The sequence below is a fragment of the Mobula hypostoma genome, chromosome 20, assembly GCF_963921235.1.
Source record: "Mobula hypostoma chromosome 20, sMobHyp1.1, whole genome shotgun sequence".
Lineage (NCBI taxonomy): Eukaryota > Metazoa > Chordata > Chondrichthyes > Myliobatiformes > Myliobatidae > Mobula > Mobula hypostoma.
In genome coordinates, this window is record NC_086116.1 from 18,678,634 (window position 1) to 18,699,964 (window position 21,331).

A 21,331-nucleotide genomic window follows, 5' to 3' on the forward strand; every position below is an offset into this window, starting at 1 on the left:
AAGGTCTTATAATGAAGCCTTCTATGTTTGTTCCTTCCAGGCACAGGGAATTAAAGAATAATGAAAATCTTGCCTAAATTAAAAGAAGACCACAGTCCAATTAGGTCCAGATTCCCATACCCAGCACACATAATACTCATTTTGACTAATATAATAATAGGGATAGTGAGCACTGGTTCCTGCCCAATCCCCTCTCCCCCCCATCCTTTCCCCATTGCCGCATTCCTCAAGTTCCTGTTGCCACCCAAGGCTTGGCCACAGTGGATTAATCCTGCTATGAAATGCAGCCTTCCATTGGGCTAGAAACACTGGGCAAGGCCAAACTTTGTTTTTGATGAGCTTCGTCAGCTTGTGGTTGACAACACATCCAAGTTTATTGTCTGCAGCTCGTTACTAAATCCTAAACGTGTTAAGAAAATTCATTTCAAAATATAAATAAAACAGGCCTCTGGTGTGTAAAAATTGTTTTGCCCCATTGTAGCACTACCTAGACTAAAGATGCAGATGTAAAGGCTCTGTATTCGATAAATATGCAATAGTGATATCTGCCACAAAAACAAAACTTGGTAGATCCAGTCAGAGAGAGTCAAGGAAATGTATTTGCATATCAAACAAATCTACTTGGAAAACTTAAAACTTCCATAAAGCAACCATTCTGGAATGGAATGAATTATCTTACTTATGCATAGAGAAAAGCTACACCAGTAGAAAAGGTAGGACTAGGGCCATTCTCTGAAGTACAATAGGATGAGCTGTAAGCAGATTAAACGAATTCTGTTTTTGCAGAATTCTCCTTAAAGTTTACTCTACTAAATGTACTAAGCATGAATGTAAACGTTTTTTACACTGTTTCTTCCTTTGTATATATATTTTTTCAAATTTAAACAACAATTTTGCACAAATGGGCTGTTCTGGATGCTGCTGGATGGACGTGTTCATAAAAATGTAAGCAGCCCTCCCCAGCCCCATGCAGTTGGCTAAACCATTACTAATCTTCACCACTGAAACCCTCTTCAATTTTTCTACTGATCTTTGGCTTCATGTAAATAATACCTAAGTCCTAATATTAGGTGTTCTTTGGGGTTTGTGTATCCTAGTGCAAAGATGCTTCACTCACCTTATCCTAGCATATCTTATGAGCCTAGCACTAGGCTTATTTAATTTTTAAGATGTCATTGTTGGGGAGCAGTCATCACTGCCATGATTGGCATCCGTTGTCCATCACCAGGTGTCCTTGAGCTGGTGATGATAAGCTCTGGTTCTTTTAGCAAATCTTGGTGGTCAGTGTCATGAGTTTGAGCGATGCAGGCAATAAAGATTTGTCCTTTAGTAAGCTGTCAACATCAGCCCTGGGGCACCAGTAATGAAAAGTGGATGATTGAACTAGCTATGTGGATTGCTGTGAACTTTGATGGTGCCAATTCCAACACATCAAAGCCAATGGAGGGTCACATCATTGACTTCTTACAACTACAAGAACAGAAATTTGTACTGAAAATAAAATGTCCATATGCGTAATATTTCTTATCACACTGTTTGTCCTGGAGCTCTCTGTTGCTTCTTCCAGTAAAACTTGGTTGATCTCCAGCAACTTGTGTTCGTAATGTAATTACCTGGAACTCTAAGTGAAAGCAATGATATAATATGAACAGTGACTAAGCCTGCATTTCAACAGCTATTTTCACAGTCAATGTTTCTTCTGTCAGCTTCCATAATCTAGTATTTCATAACTTCAAAGAAAAATTGTGTGCTAATGGTTTGTAGTTAAATGATCCTTCTTACTATACATTATAATACTGTGTTGTGCTGACATCATCACACAGTTCCGAAGATAAATTTGACAGAGGCACCACCGAACATTCCCACACTGCCTTCTGGAATTTCTACAGGGAGCCAGGGAAACCTCTCGGATAAACTCATTCATGTTAGACATCTCTGTGGAATTTTTACACTGCTCAGCAAGACCTACAAACCCCAAATCTCTGTAACTTGTTTTATTTCTTTTTTTTCCCAGTTCAGATGAAAGGTCATCAACTCGAGCTATTAACTGTTTCTCTGTCCGTAAATAGTTCCTGACTGGCTCAGTATTTTCAGCGTTCCTTGTTTCATTGCAGCTGGCAATGCGTATATCACAAAGTATCTATAATGAAGCTTTGGTGGGGTGGGGGGAGTGATAATTGTCATTGTTCAATCACAAGGAAAAGCAGGGGCACTTGGAAAACTCGTATGGGAATGTAATGTCAGCTGAAAGATGTGCACTATCATATTGACATAATGCACACTACAACTTCCAGCCTCACTTTACAATAGTTGGTGAAATGTTAGTCAATTCACTGGTGCTTCACTCACTAAATTACTGCCTTTTTAAACTGCCACCGAGGAAGTTCATTAAGTTCCTTAAGGAACTTAAGTTTATATTGTTGGAGAACATCTGGAAAATTACAATTCCCAGGCCTTGATTTTCTCCCTCTTAAATTAAATGACAAAGCAAGGAAATCATCAGAACCTTTATCACAGTTTTGGTCACAGCAGGAGTACTGCATCCAGTTCAGGGCAGCAGATTTTGAGAAAGATATTTTGTCCTTGGAGAGATTGCGTAATATTTGTAACTACAGCCCAGCAATATGGCAGTGGGTCTAAAAAGCTGGTGCTAATGTTCCTCTGGGTACTCTTCCCACCTATTTCATCTCCCCCCCCACTTCCTTTATACCCCCTCCTGATCCCTATCTAGCTTAATACATCCATTCCATTTGCCTCAACTATTAGGTGTTATAACAAGTTCAATATTCTAATTAAACACTGAGTAAAAATTGCAGAGATTTACCAGAACGGGCATGAGGGACAAAGGACTTAAATTGGGCGAAAGAATCAAAGATGCTGGATTATTTCTGCTAATCACATTAGTTTGAAGAGAAGTCTGAAATTGTTATGGGGTTTAATAGAGTAAACTAAGACATTGTTTCCACCAACTGATAAATTAGTAATCAAATTCAATAACAAGATATTAAAAGGTTTTTAAGCTTGGAAACAACAGGTAATAATTTTCAACAAAAATGATATATACTTGAGAAAAGAAAACATTCTCAGTGCTACAGGAAAAAAGCAGAGAAGTAAGAATTAATCAACCCTTCAAGGAACTGAAAAAAGCACTATTTGCTTGCTGCCATTTAATATTGCTAGGAATTCCTGGAGTGGAGTTTGAACCTTTGTAATGTAAAAGAAAATATGTATCTGACTAAGCCAAGGAGAAAATATATCAGAACTCTGCCAAGTCTAACAATCTGAAATTCTTTAGCTCACAGTTGCCTTGCTGATCTGGGCACTGATTCCTACATTTCCTGGTGAAATGTTTCCAGTAACTCAGAACAATTCTTTATCGACCATGGATTAACATCTGCTAACCGTGACATAAGAGATCACCAACCCACCTCTTGCCTCTCTCAAGTTAATTCCACAGTAAAATTGCTAAAGTGATGGCAGGAAGTCTGTATACTATTATACCTTCTGCCTGGAAAACTCACATTAGAACATTCATTTTCATCATTTATAACCAATAATCAATTTTACGGGACTTCAGTGAAGTGGGTGTGTTGCTGATTGAATAGAGCAGGCTGTTTGATATTTCATGTCTTGTCTGTATAAAGCAGGATGAATAAGGTGCCCAATTCCACCTCAGTGCCTAATTCCATTCAACACTCCACCTTCACATCCTGGATCATCCCTCATCACTGCCTAACGATTCTATCCCTTGCCTGAACAGTCAAGTGCAAAAACAGGAGAACTGTGGGAGTTTACAAAAGCAGTACTCCTTTGGCTGAAAATCCTGTAATTCTAGTGGTAGGGAATGTGGGGATTGATTTAGTCCCGAGGTAGCAAGGATTGTAGGTAGTTAGAAATAGGCAGAGAGCAGTTGATAAGAAAGATGTAAAGTTTTGATAATAAAGGAGAGTTTCCTAGCATTTTGTAAAGGTTTTTGATCTTGTTGAGCCTATGGTTGGTTACAACCAGATCAGCAGGACTGGGTGCAGATGAGGCCATTCTGAAATGTGGATTGTAGCACCACCTACTGCAGAAACAAGTAATGCCATATTGACACACACAAAATGCTGGAGGAACTCAGCAGGCCAGCAGCATTTATGGAAAAGAGTAAACAGTCGACATTGATCAGAACGTCTCAGCCTGAAATGTCAGCTGTTTACTCTTTTCCATAGCTGCTGCCTGGCCTGTAGAGTTCCTCCAGCACTTAACTTTGATTTCCAGCATCTGCAGATTTTCTCTTGTTTGTAATGCCATATTGAACAATGTCAGACTAAATAAGAGAAAAAAGATCACTGGCCTTTTATCCAGCCTACCCATCAGCATTTACAAGAGTGCCTCACAATTTCTAATTGGAAGCAATTGACAGAATGACTTACAAGTTTTTGAGTTAACCACTTTCCAACCACCCATTTGCTAGAGTGCTGCTCTCTTGCCACATAAGGTGGCATCATATGGAAGGCAGCCCCCATCATTCAACTCAGCCATGATTTTCCAACACTACTGGCAAATGGATTGGTGATATGTATCTAGCTGAGACTCTGTCATTTCCCCAGGGTCTCTGGCTCCTGGGCTGGGGACAGTGAGGTGCTGAATAGCAAATTTGGTTAAAATTGTCCATATTTGCACAAAGTATCTGTTAACAAGACAATTTAGAAATATTTATCTACTTATTCTGAGAAATTAGCACCATTTCTAATTCCTGTGTCAAATTTTATGTCTCTTAGTTCACATTGCATCCTGATATAATGGCTTACTATCGTCAAGGCTCAAGGATTAACTTCATTCCTATATACACTCAGTGGCTAATTTATTACATACCTCCTGCACCTAATAAAGTAGACACTGAGTGCATATTTGTGGTCTTCTGTTGCTGTAACCCCTCCAATTCAAGGTTCAAAGTGTCGTGTTCAGAGATGCTCTTCTGCATACCACTGTCCTAACACGTGGTTACTTGAGTTACTGCCAGCTCTCTGTCAGCGTGAACCAGTCTGCCATTCTCCTCTGACCTCTCTCCTTAGCAAGGCATTTTCACCCACAGAACTACCGCTCACTGATTTTTTTTTTTTTTTTTGCATCATTCTCTGTAAACGCTAGACTCTGTTGTGCGTGAAAATCCCAGGTCTGCCACCAAAGTTCATTCCTTGGTCAAAGTTACTTAGATCACATTTCTTCCCTATTCTGATGTTTGGTCTAAACAACAACTGAACCTCTTGACCATGCCTGCATACTTTTATGCATTGAGTTGCTGTTACATGATCGGCTGATTAGATATTTGCATTAATGAGGTGTGTGTACAGGTGTACTTAATAAAGTAGCCACTGAGTGTATATTTACATGTATTAGGAATATGATGTGTGTTGGCGGAACATTCAACAATTATAAAGAATACAGAATAAAGTTAGAGGTTAAGATATGGAATAAAGCGTGCATAAATGCATAAATACATAAATACCAGCGTGTATGTACAATGTAAACAGCATTATGAAAAGTGGTTTAAAGTGTTTACAGAGCAGTGCAGTGACTGGGGTAATAGATGAGGGTGGTGGGTCACTAACTAGAATGGTTGATCAGATTAACTGCCTGGAAAAAGAAACTTTAAAGATGGCATGAAGCTGTTTTAATATCCATTAAGTGCTTTCCTGAAGGGAGCTTTTGGAAAAGGCAGTTTGCAGGGTGGTTAGTGTCTGGAGCACTGAAACTAAATTTCATAGGAGAAATTATTTTATAGAAGATTTTATTGCTGTGAAGCAGATGGCAGAGGACAGTTACAGTATATTGTAAAGAACAAGGTGAATTTTAAAATTACTTGAATAACAATTGGGAAAAAAATCTAAGACATTGAATTCTGAAGGAAAGATACTGCACGTCGATAAACATGGAAAGGATAGTTAGTAATTAGTGGGTTACATGTAAATTCTGATGGTGTATTTAGTAGCTGACAAGTGGCCCAGGACTTTGTTGCATGTATTACAATTGTAGAGCAACTGTAATTACACAGACTGTGGAGCAGCAGAATAACTATTGATATAATCTTTAACTGTACATATTCTTATTACTGATGCTGCAATTGACTCCATAACTCTGGAGCTAATGCAGCTTATTTTGAAGATAATTATCTGAAATTGAAAGCTAGTTTAAGCAGTAATGTATATGAAAGCTTCAAAATGTTTAATGAAAATGTTTACCAACATTGTTATTGATCTGACTGATTTGATGATAATGCTCTATCACACATTGAACGTTTCTGCACAATGAACCAGACACAGGTCGAGCTGCATTCTTCTTGTGCAAGTGATATCCGTAACCTGATAATTAATTCTACCACGAAGGGTATTACTATATGGCAATCTGGCTTCCCATTTTTATCCCACAGAACTGCATTGGACTAAGGCTATTTGAACTTAATACATGCATTTCTATCTGAGAAGCTTCCATTCTAACTGGTTTGAAAACTACTGGCACCCAGGAGTCAACAGCCAACACTTGACTTCACAAAGTGTAAGATACAATACTTCACTAAACAATCCAATATGTTGTCATCCATTTATGATATCATGAACAAAGACAAAAAGTTTAATAGTAATACTGACACTGCAGACAGCAAGTTAACTTGTAACACCAAATTGTCAGATATGGCATAACAGTGGCTCTAGAAAGTTTATTTTTAAATTGTTCTGAAATCTTTGCATAATTTATAATGCTCTATTTTAAAAATACATTTATTCTAAAATTTACTTTGGTTTCCAAGGCACACATTTATTTTTTAATTAATGCAGCCTTTTTTAATGGATGCAGCACTGAAATGTATATTTTAATTAATGTACATTTCAGTGCTACTCATTTTAGATTATGAAGACACGCAGTCCTCATTTATTGTCATTTAGTAATGCATGCATTAAGAAATGATACAATATTTCCTCCGGTGTGATATCACAAAACACAGGACAGACCAAGACTGAAAAAACTAACAGAACCACATAATTATAACATATAGTTACAACAGTGCAACAATACCATAACTTGATGAAGAACAGTCCATGGCACAGTAAAAAGTTCAAAGTCTCTCAAGTGTCCCACATCTCACAGAGACGGGAGAAGGAAGAAAACTCTCCCTGCCATGCCCGACCACAGTCCGACTCTGAGTCGTCCGAAAACTTTGAGCCTCCGATCAGCCCTCCGACACCGAGTACCAAGCGCCATCTCTATCCGAATGATTCGACCTCAATCTCGATCGCCAGCAGCAGGCAAAGCCGGGGATTTTGAGGCCTTCCCTCTGGAAGATTCTCGATCACGCAGCCAACAACAGCAGCGAACTGGCGTTTCAGAAATTTCTCCAGATGTTCTTCTGTGCTTTCACGTCTGTCTCCATCAAATCAGAATTGTCCACGGCCCCTATTTAATGGATACGATATCATTTTCACTGGAAGGCGGCACACGCACGGCACACTGCTCTCTCTCCTCCCGCCTTTTTGGTATAAAAGGGAAAGTAACTTCAAATAAATACACTCTGAAAGACATTCCTTTCTTGGAAGAACATATGAATGTAATAAATTGGCAGAGGAGGAAGCTATAGGGTCCTTCTAGGCTGCTCCACTATTCAATGATTGATCATCCACCTCAGAAGCATTTACCAACACTATCACCAAAATTGCCAAGTCCCTTATTTGGAATAAACATAATGACCCTGTCAGTGAAAAAGTAACCCAAAGAATCAGAGATCTTTCTTTCTTCTCAATCCTAAATGACCTACTCCTTATTCTGAATTGTGCTCCATAGTCATCTGCAACTCTTTCCTTCCCCTCATTCCTCTTCAGAAACTTTCCTTCAAGATTATTAGTTATTTGCCCCCATCTCTCTGCATAATTTTATTCTCTCAACAGTCATAATTGATCCTTGTAGAGTGGTCCCTCCGTGTGACTTCATCCCCACCTCCACAATCTTAGCCTCCTTCCTCTGCCCATCTGTTTCCTTTCAGACCCTTTATTTCTATCCAAATCCTCCATTTTCCATTCTCCTCGGATTAACAGTAAATAACTGGAAAATTGACTTCATGTAGCTGGTTCTAGGATGGTTGAAGAGATGCCAGAAATACTTATCTTTTGGAAAGGTTGGCAGCACTGATAGCTAAACCTAAGGCTAACTAAAAGAACCTATCTGCATCACTAAAGTGTAAAACACATAAATGCAGCCAAATGGCAGGATTTTGAACGTCTGATAAGCAAAGTCATATCGACATCAGAATCTGTGGACAGAAAAGATGGAATGGGACATACCATTGCAGAAGTTTTACTTTTGTAGGAGGCCGACATTACAAGTAGTGATTAACTTGTACTTTATGAAGAATGATAACCAAGCTTTATTGGCAAATGTAGAAAAATGGCATGATAAATACAGGCATCTGCAAAGTCCTTTCATTCATTCTCAGGAAATTACTAACAAGAATCAGGTCATCCGTACACAGAGTATTGTTCGTTTATTTTTATTTTTATTCTATTTTTTCTTTAATTGGGTTCTTACGGGTTTCTTGCTTTGTGGCTACCTGTGAGCAAGCAAGTTCAAGGTTGTACAATTTACACATTGTGATAAAAAATACACTTGAAGCTTGAATCTATAATTATCCCTGCAGTATTGTTATGTAAGAAGCTCCAGAACATTGAACCGTGATCCAAATCCAAGGGCGAGAGGGGCAAAGGTGATGGTATTCCAGTGCCATTCTTTTCCTTCTGCCTGATGGGGGAATAGCCACAATGAAGAGCAGCAATGCACTTGTTTAGAGTAAGGCTGCCTTACCCTAAAGTCTTTATTGCAATATTGTTCATGAATGTTGTTACAGGATTTACTGGAATAAACTTCCCACTGCAAATTTATTTCTACATTTGGATTTAATCTCAAAACAAGTGATACAGTACATAAATATACAAAAATATAAATTACATACTGCCATTATTCTCTGTTTCAGAAAAATACCATATTTGTAAAGAATCTCCTTAACTCAACATGATTTTGGCCATCAAAGAACATCTTTCGCACTCATCCGACAAATGACTGCATCCAATAAATTTCCAACCTTCTCTTCAGCAGGAGTTATTTTGTATAACTGTGGAGGAGACAAATTGTAATTTGAGAGCAGGTAAGGTTGTTAAAAATTTCAGTCTCTCTTCTATTTTTTGTCTTAAGCAATTTTTAGTTGAGGAAGAAACAATGCTTCAAAGCCATACCCTATGGTGTGTAAGACCTACCATGAACAGATGGTCCGAAGTGAATCAGCCACCTTTTCAGCGAAGAAACAAACTGGCCTCTGCAGAGTTCTCACAGCAGTACAGTGAGATCCTCCAGTCTGTGGAGGATTGCACGTTGAATTAATGTGGCAAAGCAGGCGAACTAAGATTGAACCCACATCACTCACATATGTTGCAACAGTCTAGCATCAATAATTAAGTTTTTTTTAAATAGATGTTTTGATACAACAAGTATATCAAAAATTTATGTCTACAGGTCCAGAACTTACATCCTCTGCAGTCAGTTCTCTTTTGCAGCCACACAACTTCGAGCGACCTGCCAACCTTGTTGCTGCATCTGTAGAGGGCACGTGGGCCAAGTACCGTGATGAGCCACAGGCAGCAAGAATTAAGGTCTCGCCTTAAGTTTACATCGTGCCCTTCTGACAGCTTGTTATTAAAATGGCTTTTCCACTGTTTTTGAATTCCAACAATCACTTGTTTACGAACAATGAAAAATAAATTTTAAATCACTTTCAATTTATGTAAGTTAGTATTGGAGTAGTTCCCAAATGCACTGATACGAGGCAATTAACTGGCACTTCTGATCAGAATTGCTGGTACATCAAACTTTAATATGAGGCAAGCACTGATAAAAGAAAAAAGTTACAGACGCTGCAAACCAAAAAAAAACAGAAAATCCTCGACTGTAGCACCAATTAGTTGTACGACTCAAACAGGTGCAATTTGTATTCCCAAGGCTTCGTAATGCTCAAAATGAACCCTCATGTGGCAGCAAGGACTTCTGCACTGTAAAGTTGTGATGTCGAGTGATCAGAAGCCCCATCAACAACAATAAATTACTACTAGCTAAGCTCCATTCACCGTGTCATGATTAACAATCAAACAACAAAGTTTTTAATACCATCTGCGTTCATTTCAAACCTATTTAAACTCTAAATTATAAAAAAAATGAAAACTAAAATATTTCAAAAAAATGTAAATTACTTATAAGGATACCCTCCAGCCAATTAATGGGAACCCTGTCAACGCACTAACTGCCAGTGACTCTCCGGAGCAGCTCAGCACTCTAGATCATCAGGAATCCAATGTCAGAGAAGACAGCAGAAACTAACAACACAACTTCAAGACTTTACATTCCTGTTGAAACCTCTGGGCTGAAGTCTGTTGCACAATTACAGTAGCACAGATAACTCCTCATGTTTCCTCAGAAATTCACGGCATTGTTTTCAGGAAAATGACCTCTTAAATGAACTGGAATTGGGAGACAAGGGTCGGAAAATCTAGTTCACCACTGACCTATGTGGATGCCCCAGAAATAAATTGCTGTTTGGATTCAGCCAAACCAGCAAAATAAATAGAAATTATTAGGAAAAAAAACACTTCAACACATGCAATTACAAAAACAATAATCTGCTCCTTCCTAAGCTATCACAAAGGAAATGAGGTAAGTTCCAAGCACCTGAACTAACCTATCATAAATAGCTTTAAAGCAGGGATTCCCAACCTTTTTCATGCTATGACCCCCACCATCATCCGGGAGGTCTCTGGACACCAGTTTGGGAACTTGCTAAAGGATTCTCCAGCATTAGTGATGGCAAATTGATCAATTCCACAGAGCTGCACCCAACTAAAAGCCTAGTGGCAGCACACAGTTGTGAAATTGTCTGCAAGCAGATGTCAACATTCACATGCATTAGTGGAAATCCAGAATTTGTTGGCATTTGTGGGGAAATACTTTTGATCTACCCAAATTGCTACAAAACACTATCCCCAAGAGTTTTAACATAGTGAAAAACAATAGGAGAGGAGAGAATTAAAAATTATCTGGATTGTAGCAAATAAGGGATTAAATAACACACGAGATGATGGTACAGGAACAATTATGGTCATGAAAAGACCATGATCACCAATGTCATACAACATGGCACATAATGAATGAACAAATGATGGTGCAAGGAAAGGGAGTCATAGAGACATAAAGTACAGCATAGAAACAGGCCCTTTGGCCCATCTAGTCCATGCCAAAACCATTTAAACTGCGTACTCCCATCAACCTGCAGCGGCGGCAACTTAGCCCTCCATACCCCTACCATCCATGTACCTATCCAAACTTCTCCTAAAAGCTGACATCGAGCACACGTGCACCACTTGTGCTGGCAGCCCATTCCACACACTTGTGACCGTTTGAGTGAAGAAGTTCTCCCTAATGTTCCCCTTAAACCTCACCTTTCACCCTTAATCCATGACCTCTGGTTGTAGTTCCACCTAACCTTAGTGGAAAAAGCCTTTTTGCATTTACCCTATCTACACCCCTCATAATTTTGTATACCTCTATCAAATATCCTCTCTGTCTTCTTTGTTCTAAACAATACAGACCTAATCTATTCAATCGTTCATTATAACTCAGGTCCTCCAGACCCAGCAACATCCTTGTAAATTTACTCTGCACTCTTTCAACCTTATTTACACCTTTACTGTTGGTAAGAGACCAAAACTGCATATAATACTCCAAATAAGGCCTCACCAGTGTCTTATACAATTTCAACATAACATCCAATCCTCTACTCAATACATCGATTTATGAAGGCCAATGTGACAAAAGCTTTCTTTACAAACTATGACAAATTTCAATGAATTATGTACCTGTATGTCCAGATCCCCATGTTCTACTACGCTCCTCAGTGCCCTACCATTCACTGTGTTAGCTAATCTGACCGAAGTGCAAATCCTCACACTTGTCTACATTAATTTCCATCTGTCATTTGTCAGCCCATTTTTCCAGCTGCTGCAGATCACTCTGCAAGCCATGTTAGCCTTCCTCATTGTCCACTGTGCCCCCAATCTGGGTGTCATCTGTAAGTTTGCTGATCCAGTTAACCATGTTATCATCCAGATCATTGATTTAGATGACAAACAAAGGCTCCAGCACCAATCCTTTCAGCACACGACTAGTCACAGGCCTCCAGTCAAAGAGGCAACCCTGTACTACCATTCTCTGGCTTCTCTCACAAAGCCAATGTCCAATCCAATTTATTACCTCATCCCAAATGCCAAGTGACTGAACCTTCTAGACCAGCCTCCCACGTGGAACCTTGCTAAAGTCCATGTAGACAACATCTGCTGCTTTGCCTTCATCCACTTTCCTGGTAACTTCCTCAAAAAACTCTATAACTAGGTTCGATATGACCAACCACGTACAGGAGGGTAGTAATATAACAAAAGACAAATAATCTGTTTGCAGGATGTTCAGACCAGCAGTAGTTACCTTCAAATGTTATGTCTGCAAGACTGCAACTCTATAAAATTTGGATCATCAACTTAACATATTAATGCTTTTTGAGGCAATGATTTCATTTACTTGTGATATGAACACCATGAAATAAATTCCTCTGATATATACAAATTATAACCTTTTAATATAACTGTCATCCAATTTTCAATTCAAGGTAAGTTATGTTTTGTTTGGACACAGTTTCTCTGAAAAAGTAAAAACTTTTTCCATGATGGTATTATATTGGCCCAATATCTTATTCAAACTTCCTCCAACTCTTTTTGTTTTTTTGAACAAACCTTTTTAACTTGGGCCACATCAGTGATCGTTGAGAAATCCTGTACAGGGATCTGACGCCCATCTACTTGGCTTATGATGTCTTCTAACTTAGAGTTTTTTTCTCCATCATACACCAGAACAATGAGGAGAGCAGAGTCACGATCTGAAATCCCAAATTTTCTGAAAGCATCTGAAATCTTGAGAGTATTTATTCATATTAATTATTAATAAACTAATCATGTTTAAGATTTGATCTTTAAAACAAGACAAAATATAAAAGGAACAATGAAATAGAAGTTCTGATAGTCTAGTGAGCAGGCCATCTTCATTATCCATTCCCAATTACCTAACAACCAGATCTACTTTGGTGGGGATTATCCTATCACTAATTCCATGTCTCCAGCATAGCCATTGACAGGGTGGACACTGTGAAAGGTGGCGGAAGTTTAATTAGCTGAACTACAAACAAAACTTAAGGAGAACCGGAATCAGAAATTTCATAGGTTGTGTCCTGTATTCTGGAGCTAAGAACTAAACATTATTTTTTAAAATGTAATTACACTGAGATACAGGTTAGTGGCTTGTGAATTTTACACCCAGAAACCATATTGTGAGGTTTAATGCTATAAGCTGTGAAACTGCACTGTTCAGATCCATCAAGACAAGAAACAGCACAAATACACTGACAAAAACTGCAAAGCATTAGAACGCAAGTAAACTCCATAATTCTACACTCAAATTCAAATCTTACATTATTTGTTGGCGAGAGATTAAATATGATTTCAGAATAAAGGCTACGTGTCTTCATTTTAGCCAGTTTGTGCAAGTGAACTGCTTTGTTAGCTGCCACGAGTATCTGGAATGGGTCAACTACCTGCAAAATAAAGAGAATTATGTCCACATTTGACCTGAGAGCAGGTATCACATTGATGCGTGTATTTATTAATACATGTTTTCCTACTGATAAAACCTAGCACCTATCTTTAGACAAATTTTCTAACAATACAAATCGTAGGTTGCAGATATTTGTTGATGATTCACTCAGCTTACAGTTAGAAAATAAGATCTTTCAAATACTCTACATTAAATACATTCACGCTCAGTTTTGGATTTGACAACATTACGACTCAGTGATTTCATTCTATGGAGTTAATCTTTTAACAGTTGCTATTCGAAAAAAAATGTTCACATGCAAAGTTAAGTGAAAAATACATGAATTAAATGATAGAGAAATCACAGAGCGTGTACCACTAGAAGGTTCCTGAACCACAATATGACGGGGCGACCAAATATAAATGAATAGATAAAACTCATTGTAGGAATTGAATACGGAATAACCAAAATGCTTAGGTCTGTGACTTTTCCCAAAGAAGTAAGTAAAAACTGTTTGCATATTCCAGTACCAGTAACTGATTATAAACTGTATTTTTATACTTACTCTGCAGCACTAAGATTGCTAAGTAAGCATTTATGTCTCCTTAGAGTGCTTACTCTCTTCATAACATCAGTTCTTTTTGTAACTCTCTCTGCCACGGTGACACTGAGAGTGATTAAACTCTTAGAATCATAAAACACTACGGCACAGACACAGGACCCTCAGCCCATCTAGTCCATGCTGAATTATTAATCTGCGCAGTCCCATCTACCTGCACCCATCCTCCCCATACCCATCCAGTCCATGTATCTATCCAAATTTATGTTAAATATAGTCATAGAACACTACAATATAATCATAGAACTCTTCAGCTATAAATTTACAGTACAGATTTTGAGAAATCAGAATTTCTTGCCTTGCCCCGAAAAAGAATGGGATTATTAAAAGCATTTCAGGGCCATATTACGTGGGATACCCAAAGACAGGATGCAACGTTATTCAATTAAAAAGTTCTGTTTCCAGAAAGTTACTGCAATTATGGCAACAGTAGACCATGACACAAGGCTAAATCAGCTGAAGATATTTGGATGATGTAATAACTAAAAATATGAATTTACAGGGACAAATTCTTGCACATTAATATATGAAATAAATTTGTGATTCTAATTGCATCAAAATCTAAACTTCTAGTACCAGCAGAGCTCCTTAATAACTGCTGCTTTCCAGTAGATAATAGCAAAAGAACAAAGATTTCACATAATGTCTTATCTTTGCATAAAATCAGTCAGAATTAGCTATTGTTTCTCACCATTGCGGCATTTATTAAAGCCCCATCGATAGCTCCTTCCACAGCTTTTTGTCGAAGTTCTGCTGCATTTTTAACATCTTTAAACAACAGAAGTGTCACGGTACATCCTGGAAAGAGTTCCAGCTCATGTGTCATAATCATCTTCTTCAAAAGCAACAAGTGGCTGATGATTACTCACAAAATAAAATCATACCTGAAGAAAAAAAATTATATGAACATGTTATTGCAGAAAGACTCAATGTTGCAATGCAAAGTTCTTCAATTACACAGTAAAATAATTCTTCCCCAAGAGATCTATATTAGGACTTCACACTTACCAAGAAATAGTGGGAAAATATTCTTTTCTGCTTGAGATTGATAGTAATGTGGCTGAGCAGAAGTTTATTTTATTTGAATGACTTTTTGAGCTAAATGGTAATGGAGTATAATCACTCTCACACACTAATGAACTTTGAAATTACGCTCAAAGTGGCATCGTTTTACCAGATATCAAAATTTCCTATCGATTACACCCAAGCATGAGTGCTGCGGTGACCCTTGTTTCCATCCAGGGGATCAGTGTGGACGTGGTGGAGGATTACAAATACCTGGGGATACGAATTGATAATAAACTGGACTGGTCAAGGAACACTGAGGCTGTCTACAAGAAGGGTCAGAGCCATCTCTATTTCCTGAGGAGACTGAGGTCCTTTAACACCTGCCAGACGATGCTGAGGATGTTCTACCAGTCTGTGGTGACCAGTGCTATCATGTTTGCTGTTGTGTGCTGGGGCAGCAGGCTGAGGGTGGCAGACACCAACAGAATCAACAAACTCATTCATAAGGCCAGTGATGTTGTGGGGATGGAACTGGACTCTCTCACGGTGGTGTCTGAAAAGAGGATGCTGTCTAAGTTGCATGCCATCTTGGTCAATGTCTCCCATCCACTACATAATGTACTGGTTGGGCAGAGGACTACATCCAGCCAGAGACTCATTCCACCGAGATGCAACACAGAGCGTCATAGGAAGTCATTCCTGCTTGTGGCCATCAAACTTTACAACTCCTCCCTTGGAGGGTCAGACACCTTGAGCCAATAGGCTGGTCCTGGATTTATTTCATAATTTACTGGCATAATTTACATATTACTATTTAACTATTTATGGTTCTATTACTATTTATTATTTATGCAGCAACTGTAATGAAAACCAATTTCCCCCAGGATTAATAAAGTATGACTATGACTATGCATGTAAGGAAGCTCCTTTCAAGCTGGCCAAAATAACATGTCATTAATGTTCAGTTATTTTTTCATAAACGTGTAAATATAGACATCTGTGTATTTCAAATTTTCTTTTTAATTTCTTCATTTGGGAGTTTAAAATTTTTGTAAATTTTGAATCAATTGCAGTGAGGAGGAGGAGGAGATGGCGGCACGACGCAGCGCGCACGGCCTCTCCGGTGAATGATATCTGTAATCTGTCAAGTAGGGTACCGTGCACAATTCTGATTTGATGGAGACAGATGTGAGAGTATGGAGGAACATCTGGAGAAACATCTGAAATGCCCGCTTCGCTGCCGCTGCTACTGTGTGGTCTGGAATCTCCGGAGCAGAAGGCCCCGAATCCTCGGCTTCGCTTGTTTTGGTGGCCGGGGCGAGGTCGAAGGCGCTCGGCAGAGGATGGTGCTCCGGAGGCGGTATCAGAGGGGCTGGTCAGAGGCTGAAAGTTTTCAGATGGACGGACTCAGTGTCGACTGTGGTCAGGTGCTTCCAATGCATCGGCAGTTGTCAGTGCCTGGAGATTTATGGCAGGGAGTTTCTCCCTTTTGCTGCCTGCTGTCGGGGACTCGGAAGTCAATTGGGACTTGAGACTTTTTTTACTGTGCCCATGGTCTGTTCTTTATCAAATTATGGTATTGCTTTGCACTGCTGTAACTATATGTTATAATTATGTGGTTCTGTCAGTGTTAGTCTTTGGTTTGTCCTGTTTTTCTGTGATATCACTCTGGAGGAACATTGTATCATTTCTTAATGCATGTATGCATTTCTAAATGACAATAAACGAGGACTGAGTGTTCTCATAATCTAATCTAATCTAATTAAAATAAATATGCTGCAACAATAACAATTGAAATCAACAAGAGGTAACACAATGGTAGTGACATGACAGTGGTGGGGTTGGTTGTTGCCCGAACAAAGTCACTGGAGAGACTTAGCGGGTGGATATGAAGTAGTGTCTTTACGCAACAGCAGGAATCATATGGAGACCCCTTCAGGGGAAGAGGTCTGCTCAACCCCATGCTTCATAAAATGTCATGTGCTAAAGATCAAAGGACAATTCAATAGTTACAATGCATCCACAATGCTTCCTTTGAATTACACAGCTCCTGCTTTGCCTCCAAGGAAATTCTACATGAATTTTTAATCACCATTGTCGGGTCTTCCCATTAACTGTGATTCATGGCTCTCAGGAACCCATTGTTCAGAGCTGTATTTTAAATTTAATACAGTCTTTATTCAGATTTAATGATAGGTGGCTGAAGTTAGCTGCTGAAGTTATTTGCTACGTGTGCTAACCCCAAAAATGCCCTAACAGGGTTCATCACCAACAGCAAGACAACCTACAGACAGGAGGTGGAACAGCTCGAGGCCTGGTGCCAGGCAAATAATCTCTTCCCCATGTCAACAAGACAAAGCAGATGATTATTAACTTCAGAACTTGCACCTCTCACACTCCTCTTTACACCAGTGGCACAGCAATGGAAGTTTCAACCTCCTGGGAGTGCACGTCTCATACAAGCTCTCATAGTCCCATAACACATTCTACACAGTCAGGAAAGCTCACCAATAACTCTGCTTCCTTAGGAGTCTGCAGATAGCTGGACTATGTACATCAATACTCATGACATTCTACAGATGCACAGTAGAAGAGAATGTCCTAACAAGCTGTATAACTGCATGATATGGAAAATGCACTGCAGTGGACAGAAAAGCCAATGGGTAGTCTAACACAACACTAGCACATATACAGAAAGGTGCTGGAAAGGGGTCAGTAACATCATGAAGGATCCCACCCACCTTGCTCATGGATTGTTTGTCCCATTCCCACCAGGCAGGAGGCTACATAGCATCCACACCAGGACCACCTGTTTTTGTAACTCAAAAACAGCTACTTTCCCAAGCAGTAAGGCTGATCAACACCTCCACCCACTAACCCACCCCTCCACACTCCCAATTACCATTACTTTATTATTTCCTGTCAGTCACACTATGTATAGACACTCCTGTGCCTAGCATCAATTTATGTATATAAGCTATCTTCCAATCTGCGCCTTGTAAGGAATGAAAATGCACGACGCAGGCCTCTCATGGTCTGAGTTGATGTCCCCCGGCCCCGCCTCCCCTATGTATTCATATATAGTTTCTTATTATTATTGAGTTCTTTATCTTTTTTGTGCTGCATCAGAATAGGAGTTACAATTAGTTTGTTCTCTTTTACAGTTGTGTACTGGAAGTTGCATTAAACAATCTTGAATAAAGATGTCAATTTATACAATCCTATTCTTTTCGTGTCTATCATGACAGTAGGTCAATCAATCTGTCCCAATTCCATCTTGGAATCAGCATTAAGCCATTCCCTGCTTAATCATTCCAAAAATCACTGGTAATATTGATTTGTCTGTGCGTTGTAAATTAGATGCAGAAGGTTAATTACTAAGTTACACAATTAGTTCAAGTTTGTTGTCATCTGACTGTACATATACCACTAAACAAAGTTCCTCCAGACCACGATGCACTAACAAAATACACACAACACATAAACCCAAATACTATCATAAATAAGTAAATGTAGTACAACTCAAATGCCTGCAGCGCAGGAAGATCTTGGTGGCGGCAGGGTATTCATTAGTCTTACAGCCTGAGGGAAGAAGCTGTTACCCAGTCTGGCAATTCTTGTCCTGATGCTTCTGTATCTCCTTCCTCATGACAGTGGGTCAAAGTGAGTGTGGGGTGAGGATCCTCAACAATGCTTCGGGTCCTTTACCTGCAACACTCTGGTAACTGTCACAAATATGGGGAAGGGAGACCCTGGTGATCTTCTTAGCGGTTTTTACTATCCTCTGTAGGGTCTTGCTGTACGATGCCTTGCAGACTCCATACCACACTAGGATGCAGCCAGACAGGACACTGCCAATGGTGCTCCTGTAGACAGTTGTTAGAATGGTGGTGGGGAGCCTTGCACACCACTCTCTCCTCCAAAAGTGTAGACACAGCTGTGCTTTCTTGACTAGTGAGAAAGTGTTGTGGGTCCAGGTTAGATTATCCATTATGCGCACACAAAGGAACTTTGCACTCTTCACTCTCTTTGCAGCAGAGCCATTGATGTGTAATGGAGAATAGAAAATCATCCACCTGTGCCTTCCTGAAGTCCGCAACTATCTCTTTTGTCCTGTCTACGTTGAGACTCAGGTTGTTGTTCTCACGCCATTTGACAAGCCTCTCTACCTCCTCTCTGTATGTCGACTCATCGTTGTTGCTGATGAAGCCAACCACTGTCGTGCCATCAGAGAACTTGATGATGCAATCTGAATCGAATCTGGCAGTGCAGTCGTGAGTCAGCAGTGTGAGCAGCAGCAGGCCGAGCACATGGACCGGGGGGCACCAGTGCTCAGCGCGTTGGAACTTGAGATGTTGCTGCCAACTCGGACTGATTATGGTTGTTCTGTTTAGAAGTTCAAGATCCAGTTACAGACAGGGTGTTGAGTCCCAGCAAGGGCAGTTTACCCACCAGCCTCTGAGGGACGATCGTGTTAAACACTGAACTGATGTCGACTAACAGCATTCTGGCATGTGATCCATCGTTTTCTAAGTGGGGTAAGACAATGTAGCTGGAAGGTGGCATTTTATATGATCCATTACCAGCCACTCAAAACACTTCATGATTGTTGAAGTCAGTGCTACCAGGCAGTAATCATTTAGGCCAGTTACCATTGTTCTCTTGGGCACCAGAATGATGGTGGCTGCCTTGAAGCCTGCAGACTGTTTCAAAGAGATGTTAGACATGTCAGTTTCTGTTAGCTTATCCACACAGTCCCTCAGCACCTGACCAGTTATGTTGTCCAGCCCCACAGCTTTGTTCTGGTTTACCCTGGCTAGGATCCTCCTCACCTTGGCTGTGGCCAGAGAGGGTGCCTGTTCCTCAGGGAGAGAGGGGTACTTTCCTCAATGACACATTGCTCCATGCATAATATCACGCTTAGAATGCATTAAGCCCATCAGGAAGGGCTTCATGTCATTGATGCGCATGGTGGACTTGTAAAGCAAGGTAAAGAGTAGATGGAAACTTAGAATTTCATTAATTCATCAAAAGACTGATCTATCAATGTTACTTTAATCCAGTAAGAAAAAGAAACCTGTAAATAAGATTTTAAAGTTATTCTAAGGGTGAAATTGTATAGCTAACATCCCTGATATTTGACAGAGAACTGGCCCTGTCAACAGGATACTGAACCTAGTGTTTCAGAGGCACATTTCAGCCTATGTATACAGAATACAACCTGAAATCCATCCTCTTCACAGACATCCACGGAACAAAGAAACCCCATAGAATAGAAACATCAAAGCCCACCCCTCCCTCCAGTTAGCAAAAAGAGCTAAACAAAAGATTACTCATTTGAATCACAGCAGTTCTGAATCACCATAAACCTCAAGGATTAATTAAGAAAGATGTTTCTCAAAATTAATACACAGGCGAATTATTTTAGTAGGGGCAGGATGGGGGCGAGGAGGGAATTAGCGAGCAGAGCTTCCTTGGATTTGGTTTTGATTATCATGGTTTAATTTTTTTTTGCATTTTAGGTTAGTATATGCATCTTAAAACAACTCCACAGTACAGCATTTTGCGGTAAATTTGTCAAAATAAACGGCTTAGTACTAATTGAGGAAATAATTCATGAAATGGTGCACGTACCAATTGAAAGCTCTCAACCGCGGACAACAGCCAGGGAACAAATTGACTGATGGAAAAACAAACCACTAGGAGTGTTGTACATTTGAATCGAGAACCGAATCGACGTTCACCCAATGGGTGAAGTCCCAGAGGGACAGAGACACACAAACTTGTAACTACGTCTCGACCTATCTACCTTTAAAAGAATCTTTGAATATGTTCCACCACCTTCAACAGCGAGGTTAACCACATTTCAGAGGTCCTCACTCAGGAAAGAAAATAGCCAATTCCACTGCCACAAACCGGAAGCCGCATAATCCAGCGGGAAAACTCGTCCCCCCAGCACATCAGCGATTACCGAAGGTTCCGCTATTGATGCTCAGAGGT

The 21,331-nt window shown here is 39.7% G+C and overlaps 1 protein-coding gene across 8 annotated transcripts; it reads right to left on the bottom strand.

The window, feature by feature from the left end:
• Window positions 1–6,296: 6,296 nt before the first annotated feature.
• On the bottom strand, window positions 6,297–21,285 carry tprkb (Tp53rk binding protein). Of its 8 annotated transcripts, none has more exons than XM_063072137.1 (6): window positions 20,966–21,253; window positions 15,015–15,207; window positions 13,583–13,705; window positions 12,852–13,028; window positions 9,032–9,136; window positions 6,297–7,431 (listed from the first exon to the last, which is right to left on the bottom strand). In XM_063072137.1, the coding sequence occupies exons 2-5, from the start codon at window positions 15,153–15,155 to the stop codon at window positions 9,050–9,052; spliced, it is 528 nt and encodes a 175-aa protein (XP_062928207.1). In that variant the 5' UTR covers window positions 15,156–15,207; window positions 20,966–21,253; the 3' UTR covers window positions 6,297–7,431; window positions 9,032–9,049. The 8 variants fall into 8 exon arrangements, with proteins under 8 accessions (XP_062928207.1, XP_062928206.1, XP_062928203.1 ...); XM_063072136.1 differs by lacking the exon at window positions 6,297–7,431 and adding an exon at window positions 7,486–7,504; XM_063072133.1 differs by lacking the exon at window positions 6,297–7,431 and adding an exon at window positions 9,279–9,376 and having other exon boundaries at window positions 7,623–9,136; window positions 21,173–21,285.
• Between the last annotated feature and the right edge of the window lie 46 nt (window positions 21,286–21,331).